At 41.7% G+C, this 8,691-nt stretch overlaps 1 protein-coding gene across 9 annotated transcripts in view; it reads left to right on the top strand.

The window, feature by feature from the left end:
• Nucleotides 1–8,691, top strand: part of LOC102292836 (RNA binding protein fox-1 homolog 2) — a 51,511-nt gene that overhangs the window by 31,842 nt on the left and 10,978 nt on the right. For all 9 annotated transcript variants that reach the window (XM_005940770.2, XM_014339551.2, XM_014339557.2 and 6 more), the window contains 3 exons: nucleotides 6,260–6,347; nucleotides 7,401–7,457; nucleotides 7,773–7,920. In XM_005940770.2, the coding sequence (XP_005940832.1) occupies nucleotides 6,260–6,347; nucleotides 7,401–7,457; nucleotides 7,773–7,920 (293 nt within the window). The remainder of the gene's footprint in view (nucleotides 1–6,259; nucleotides 6,348–7,400; nucleotides 7,458–7,772; nucleotides 7,921–8,691) is intronic.

The following is an 8,691-nucleotide window of genomic DNA, read 5'->3' as shown; positions in this document are numbered from 1 at the left end:
ACACACACACACACACACACACACACACACACACACACACACACACACAGTATTTGATCTGTTATTTGAGCTTTCTGTTACTGCATGAGTCACCACGGCCAAGATTAATGAATGAAATGTGAGCGTGTCCGTGTGTGTTTACGAAGAAAGCGGTTGAAAGAAACGGGGAAAGAGAGTTTGCACTTTGCCCTTTTCAACCCTTGATCTGTCGCTGTGTGTCTGCTCTGTTCTTTCTCTTCAATATCCCTTCATTCTCTTTTCGCCAGTCACGTTTGTCTTTCTGTCATTTCGTATTGATTAGTTTGGAACAGACGAAAAGATGTTTGGTCGGTTTTCTTTGGTTTTTTTTGCCTTATTTTATTTTATTTTATCATCCATCTAGTTTTTCTTGTTTGACTGGCCTTCAGTGTGCTCTTTTGTGGTGACTGGATAAAAGTGGAAATTATAGTCACTCAGTGTCCAAACACACATTTCTTCCTTCTGTGGCGTAACTTTGCTACACAAGAATCAGTCCATTTCTATCCAAAAATGTCCCTGCTTGCCCTTTTGACTGGAAATAGACCCAGGCAGCAATAAACTGACTTTTGCTATTCTGCTCTAACGATGGAGGGTGGTGTTATTTGGTGTCTTCTTTTCTTTTCCTTGGAGGTGTTCCATTTGCTCCTTAGTTATTTTGTGGCTAAGGTCCCCCTCCCCAGTTACCTCCATTCTTCTGGACCATGTTCTCTAGAGCGCCGAACACCTTGCTGCCACGTGTTTGTTGTTACAATGGTGAGAGCATCGAGAGCTAGCATCCTCTCTCCTTTCCCTTCCTCTTTCTCTCGTACTCTGCTCTGAGCTCTAACTATGCTGCTATCAGGTTTGGGGCAAAAACAGGTGGTGGTTGGTGGGGAGGGCGGGGAGGGGCATTTAGGTTTCTTTTGTTCCTGGGATTATTTGTTCCTTTATTTATTATATTTTTTCTGTTTCCCTGACGACTTCTGTGTGTTGTTGTCAGTCTCCACGGTAACCACTCGCTGTTTCTACGGTAACGGTAAGTTGTGTACAAACATCTATCACTAAAATTGATCCCCTTTCCCACCCACCCTTCAAATGGGTATTTATCTATTGTTACATTAACACTATTAATCTTTACATTTCTCTATACCGATGCTTTTAATGCGATAGGCCCATGCAGTGTGAGGCCTTATTGGTATTGTGTCATTTTTCAGTGCACACTGCAATATCACAAACACACACACACACACACTCTCACACAAACAGACTGACACAGCATCTTCCAACAGACCTGATCTTTTTTAGCAGTAATATTTCCTCCACATGGCCGTCCCCCACCCCCTCGCTCCCTCCTCCACCACGTCATTAACACCTCACTGGGAATGACCGAATGTAATCACCCTCCTCTTTTATTGCAACGACACGGCTATCTACAATCCCATCTTATTAATTCTCCATTGGACTCAATGCATATAGCATCCATTTCTTGATTAATAAAAAAGAAATCAGCAGAAATGAAACAAAGCTTTGCTCCCTGTGCTGCCTACGATCGCTTTGACTGAATGCAGAACTTGCAGGGCAATTTAAGGCTACCCTGGTTTTCAAGTTTTTGTTTCTTTTTCTTTAATTTCTTTTTTTTAATTTCACCGGTCTGTCTGCTTTTCGGGGAGAGCACATTTATCAGATATTTGCCAATTGGACGCGGTGTTTTGAAAAATGATTTGCCGCTCACACAGGCCGAGGCCTAATGCTGAACATGTGGCGAGGCAGGATCTTGGCATATCATACTGCAGACAGTCGCTATGCCAGGAGAGCCCTTTCTGTGTTTACTGCCAAGGCAAAGATTTCACAAATGTACATACCGAGGCTAGCACACTGGCTTTGCCTTGACGTTAAAAAAACAATTGGAACAATAAACATATATATATTGGGATGTTTTCTTCAATTGATGTACAAGTAAAACCATTAGGAACCATCCAGACACAGTTGCACCAGTTTTTCATACAAGTTTGGCTGGAAAGTTTCTTATTTCCAGTCCAGCAGTTGAATAAAATGGGTTGCACCATTAAAACTTGTTACTATCCAATTAAGACCTGTTAGCCTTTTTCAACAGGAACTTCACAGATGTTTGTGATATACCTTTTAAAGTTTGCAGTATGTTGTTTTTCTTGTAAACACTTCACACACGAGGTAGCTGGAAGGGGTTTTTGCAGTTAAACTATATATCAGATGATGCCACAGCAGCAAGTGGAACAGACTGAAAAAATGAGGACATTCCACACCATTCTGTATAAACCCTAGAGATGCTTGGGTTGTAAAATCCCAGTAGATCAGCAGTTTTTGTGAATTCCTCAGCCTGCCTGGCACTAACAAGCATGTCACATTTGAAGACACTTATATCACATTTCTACCTCATTGTGATGCTCAGTTTGAACCAGCAGGTAACCGTGACTATGCCTAAATACATTAAGTGCTGGTTAGATTTTCCATTAAGGCCAAATAGGGCCATAAGTGAATTATTTGTTAATAATTAAGTAAGCTTAATTTCCTCATATTAAATTCTGACCGGAGGCATCGCCCCCTGCTGGCCACTGGAAAGATGCACTTGGTTTCACTCTTTTGGTTGGTTCTGTTACACAACAGCAATGCCTGGGAGTGTTTAGCTGTGAATGTAGTGTTTTATTCTATTTAGATTTTAAATGAAACCTAAATAAGAAGTAGTTTATTTGGTGCAACTCATTTTAAAGTGACTGCCTACAATAAACTAACAACAACAAGTTTGAGTGAATGAAAAGCTGATGCAGCCCCCAGCTTGTTATCACTTACTGAATCAGCGAGTTTTGTGTAACCATATGCATCTCTAAACCGATATGGGGTTTACCTTGCTGTTTTTTGGGTCTCTATTATGCTGCCTTTTCTTTTACTTTTCTTTTTTGTTCCTTTGGTTTGGTTTTCTTGTAGTGGACTGTCTGTGTGTTAGTAGTTGTAGTAGTAGTCATAGTGTACTGGTCTTTCAGTTTGTGACACACAGTTTTAATGCCTGGCATAGTGTCTCGTGTTTATTTTATTTCTCTCCTTTTTTGGGAATGAGGATTGCTCTCTCACTCTCCTCCTCTCTCTCACTCTCTCTCCTTCTCTCTCTCTCTCGCTCTCTCTCTCGCTCTCCTCCCTCCATCCTTTGGTGCTCTGTTTCTCAACCCACCACATACAGTGAGATTTTTCAGGAGAATGGTCACCAAAACTGATTGCTTTTTTTGAATGATGCACCTTGGTATATATATATATATGTTTTATTTTAAAGAGTAACTGTTTTTAGTTTGTTTTTTTTCTGTGTGTGTGTTGCTCATGTAAAAATTTCTCCCTTGTTCTCGTTTTTCTTCACTCCATCTTTTCGTTCTCCTGTTTATTTCGTACATGGACTGGCTCTGTCTCTTTACTTCTCACTTTTGCATCCCGTACTCTTAACCTCCATCCTTGTCTCGTAGGTGTTTGGTGTGGGAGTGCTGCGATTGTTTTGATTGGTCTCTATGCTGCATCCGACGCTTGCTGATTGGCTGAAATTTTCCTTTTTTAAAATGTTTATTTTTTTATTTTTTTATTTTGTTCATTCTTTTCTTTTTTTAGTTTGTTACTCACTCTTGGTCATGTGATGCGCCCGTATTTGGCTGCGTGTAATTTCTGTGTTATATGATTATTAATTTTGTCGAACAAATGTTTTTTACCCCACTCTTTCTCCCCCTCTCTTTTGAATTTTATTTTTAAAACTATTTTCTTTTTAGGTACGTAAACCCCACAAGTTTGGTTTCATATGGAAATGTGACTTTGTTTTTGTCTGGTTTTACTGTCCGGGTCCGACTGGGAGGGCAAAAGTGGGCTGAGAAAGGATGAATGTTTGGTTAATCATTAACACTTAAGATTTGCCTTCCGTATTGGTCTCTGCTGATTTGCATGTGTTTCTGCCGATCGTTTACCCAGTTTCATTAATTGCGCATGACACAAACCACACAAACACACACACAAAATAGCTATATATTTAGATTTCTCATGCAGTGTCATGCACATAATGGAAAAACGAAGATTTGTCTGCCCTATTGGATGTGATACAACCAATATTTGTATTCCCCGCCTGATTTGGCTGTGCTTCCTTTATGTTTCAGATGCAAACACCTTGTGATTGCTTTGGTTGCTAAGAGATTGATGCATTTCTCGGCGGGTTTTCATGGTTGTCTGCAAATGCTGGCTAACCACCAGCTACGTGGTAGTTAAACTTGAAAAAGTGCTAATCGGAAATGGCAAAGTTTTTGCCTTCATGCAGCAACAAACACATTTCAAAAGGTGTTCAAAACGTTTTGAACTGGGAAATGCTCATTTGTCTCCTGTGAGTTGTGGCTGTGAGACGGTTGTGGATCTAACTCTAGGCCTTATTGGCCTGATCCTACACTGCCAACGTGATTGTCACATGTCCAAAATGGCAGACAAGTTAACGTCACATGGTTAGAGGTCACATTTCTTGCAAAACCTCAGTAAACAAATAGATTATTAGAGTAGCTTAAATGTTCCGTTGCTACAGGGTAAAGGCCTTTGCGCACAGCATATCCATCCAAATATATTGTGCTAGATATCTTTTAGACTCGTCTATTCATAATTGAAACGTTCACACCGACTGCGTGATTTCACTGGATGAATTTGAAGCATTTTTCTAACAGTGACCAATCAGATCACTGTATTTGGCAAAAAGTGCACTGTAGGTCAAAAAGCACACTGATACTGAATTATACATATAGTAAAAAGTTTTATGTCGCTTTTTTTTGCAGTGCGCTCGCTATATAATGGCCTTAAGTGTAGTGTTACCTTCAAGCTTAAAGCCTCTGGGAAATTTTCCCTCTTGTAACACAAACGTTTGCATAAATTTGATTCATTGACTAAACTGAGATTTCAGAATGTTTCCACTCAGACACCAGCACACAGTTGTGTGAGAGAGGTAGCCGGGCCCGGCTAATTGAATCATTTGCCACTGACCTTGTCATTTGCAATGAGGGAAAAATGAGGTAAACCTCATTTCCATTTGAATGAAGTTCTGCAGATAAAGAACATGACTCACTGAGAGGGGCGATGCGAAAGGCAGCCTTAATGGTCTTATAAATTGGAGTGAAGCGTGCATGCGCACACAAGCACTCTCATTCCTCAAGCTCTCTCGCTCTCTCTCTCTCTCACACACACAAGCAGAGGCTCTTCGCTGGGCAAAAGGTCATTAATCTTTAGCTTGCCACACAGTCAAATGTGTAACTTCAACAGCACACTTGGACAGTATGGGTTATTACAGGGAGCTACAATCTCCCTCTCTTAAAGCCCATCAAAGGAAGATGAGGATAGATCAAGGGACCGGAGTAGAAGCCTTTGAAGCTCAGAGAGGAGATTATCAGCCGTCTTGGATTGAAAGGCCGGAGCATTAGTCTGAAATGTCAGCGAGCATGCACAGAACACGCACGCCCCTTTAAAAAAAAAAAAAGAAGAAGAAGAAGAAAAAGCCACAGTACTTGCCAAAAAATAAGTACAGCTCAGTTTCCTTTGCTGTATCCCCACCCCTGTTTATGCGCACATCAACAATACAACCAGTGTCACCAGTGGCACTCCTTGTATCTGTTCATAGCGAATCACTAAATCTCTACTGGGCAACCTGCTTTTTATTGCATGATGACTAAAAAGTCCCCTAACAATCTCCATCCAGTTATACACACAGACATACACGTGCTACATAAACAAGAGTCAGCAGCCTCGTCGCTGATGAAATGCAGCAGCACTCACTTTTATTTTCCAGCCTGTGATGTTGTGTTTCATTATTCTGCAGAGGCAGATTTCTCTATAATGTGCACAATATTTAACATGTGGTGCCAGCAGAAGAAAATATTGTTTGACCTTCAAGGGTGCATTTTGATGATAATTATTATTATAATAAAGAAATGTGGCAGACTAGGAAAGGCTGATTGGGGGAAGAAGATAAGCTACAATGTTGGCACAACTAAATTGCTTAACCATAATCCCAAATGATACCGCTATTTCCTTTTTAATAACAAAGTCAGCCACACGATGAGCAGAGACTATTATAATAACTCAACACAGCAGCAGGCTTTTTCAATCTACTGTACAAAACACCACGCATATCAGCCCTGGCCTTGAGATTTACATTTCAGACTATGTGCTACTTTTCCTCTGCTGAGCTGTTGTGTCTGTGCCTCTGACTGTTGGCTCCTCCATCCCCCAGGTGAATAACGCCACCGCCAGAGTGATGACTAACAAGAAGATGGTCAGCCCTTATCCTAATGGAGAAGCTCTCAGCACACTACCCTATGGTAACACACACTGTGATGTGCACAAACAATGAACCCAAGCCTGTCTAAAAATACAAACATAGGTACATGCGGAGAATAGTTTATAGCTTCGCAGTCCTTTAAGTTCATTTCCAGCTCTGCGTTCTTATTCTTCTTATTCTTATTCTGGTTTTTAGTCCATTTGAATCAGACTCTGGCACAGTTTTCTTACTTGTTGCGGGGTCGTTTGAGCAGATGCGAACAAATTGGCACTCGGGTGTAGACCAAAACAACTGCACCGAGACGCATCAGAGGTGGTGGTCCGTATGGTTTGTTTACAGTGTGAAAGCGAGCTGAACCAGCAACCTGCAAGTTTGAGTGATAGCGAGGTATGCTTTGCATTCTGGGATGCAGCAGCTACCATCAATGCACAGAGTGTACAAACGGTCATTGCGAGCTAGCAACAAGCTGTAAAATGAATCCATATTCCCCACGTTTACTTTTGTTTCTCCTGCCTCAGACACACCTGATAATCTGACTGAACGTGGTTTGTAGTGATGCATTTTTTGTAAAAGAAACCAAACTAAAGGGAAAAGCTACAAACTCATTAACTGATTCAGATCAAACTAAACAAACTGCAGGTGTGAAAACACTCGGAGCTCTGCGTCATTCACAGTTCACAAAAGAAACTTTAATAATCAAAATGTATTTTATAATCGGTTCTGGTGCGGTCGGTCAGTTCATCCAAAAAAACGAATAACACAAGAATTGTATTCTTTATGTTTTGATTGGTTGCCGTTGCAAACAGGAGGTTTGAATAGCAGCTTCTTCTCATAGATTTACCAGCAACTGATCTTTATAGCAAGCAACTGATGACAGCAGTAAAAGGGAATATCAGAACATATCCACAGTACACCATATGTAATATACTGGATAAACCATTTTTGCTGTAGAAACAGATGGGGTACTGTTATCATACCGTAAGTGCTTCTACAAGGACGCTGAGGGGTAGCACTATGCATGCGACAGGCATTAACACTTTAAAGACGGCTCCTGTTTATCATTTGCTCTTTCCCTTCTCTGTGTGACTATTAGCAGGGTGGAAGTTGAGTCCTGTGGTGGGAGCTATGTATGGACCAGAGATCTACGCAGGTAAGGCCCATCTCTGTCTCTTCAAGCCACACACAAAATGGTCTGTCTGGCTGTAGAGTGACAGCCCCACTTTACATTTTAGTCACACTGTGATTGTTAATCTGTATTAATGCACTGCTCACCCAGCATTCTTCCTCACTGACAGTTTTATTGATACAGTCCTCTGTGTTATAGTTGGAATGTTCCTCTGCCTTTCTTTCAATTTATTCCGAGTGTCACTTTGTTTTATATACTGTCATTCCATTTCCTACCTGGGTTGTCATCTTTGCTCCTTTAATCCTCTCCTGTCCTCTTTATCTGCTTCCTCGCCTACAGTTCCAGGGTTTCCCTACCCTACAGCAGCAGCAGCAGCCACAACAGCGGCAGCGGCATTTCGCGGTGCCCACCTCCGGGGCCGAGGCCGGCCCGTCTACAGTGCTGTGCGGGCCGCTGTGCCGCAGCCTGCCATCCCTGCCTATCCTGGGTGAGGATAACCTGCCTCTTTATAAACAAGAGCTGTTGCTGTTGAAGCTCATTCTGGATATAGAAAAAAAAATCAGGATCTGTTTTGTTTAGTGCTTCGGTAAATCCGCCGAGCATCACCTCATGAGTCATTTTCCAAATTCTGTTTGACCAGGTCTCTGCTTAACACAGCTGTGCTCATTCACTCCTCATGCTCAAACATTATCCACACTTCACTCTCTTCAGCAGTCCAACTGGCACATTGTCAGTCCGTTTACAAGCTATTCAGTGGAGTGTGACACACTGATGGGATTGCACCATTGAAGCCTCATTTGAATAAACACATAGATCCTACCGTCAGCAGATTTGCATAAACACACACGGACCACATGCAGACATTATACAGCAGCAGTCACCTTGCGCACAGATTTGCTTTAGATTATTCACGTTTACCATGATTTGCTTTTGCGTTTTTTGTTCCCTCGGTGTGTGTGCACTGTGCATGTTGTTGCTGTGCTGCGATGATTGGCTAATGAGGGTTGCGACTGCGATCGTATTCAGTTCAAAGCCAAATTGACCGGTGGCTTGTCTGTACATGACATTTAAATAAAGCGAAACGAGATGAAATTGTGCGTGGGGTGGGTGAGGGATGCAGGAAATACCTTCTCCATACGTGCTCCACTGAAAACTACACCTCCCAGACATCGTTCCTCATAAAACGATCTATTCAAAATGGCCTTTATTGGCCAGATTTTCTACTAGCTGGGGAGCAATAGCCGTTTATGGTCTCATT

This window comes from Haplochromis burtoni, unplaced genomic scaffold, assembly GCF_018398535.1.
Source record: "Haplochromis burtoni strain Fernald_Lab_line unplaced genomic scaffold, NCSU_Asbu1 Contig_45, whole genome shotgun sequence".
Lineage (NCBI taxonomy): Eukaryota > Metazoa > Chordata > Actinopteri > Cichliformes > Cichlidae > Haplochromis > Haplochromis burtoni.
The sequence above is the reverse complement of the archived record's forward strand: the minus strand, read 5'-3'. Positions and strand labels throughout refer to the sequence as shown.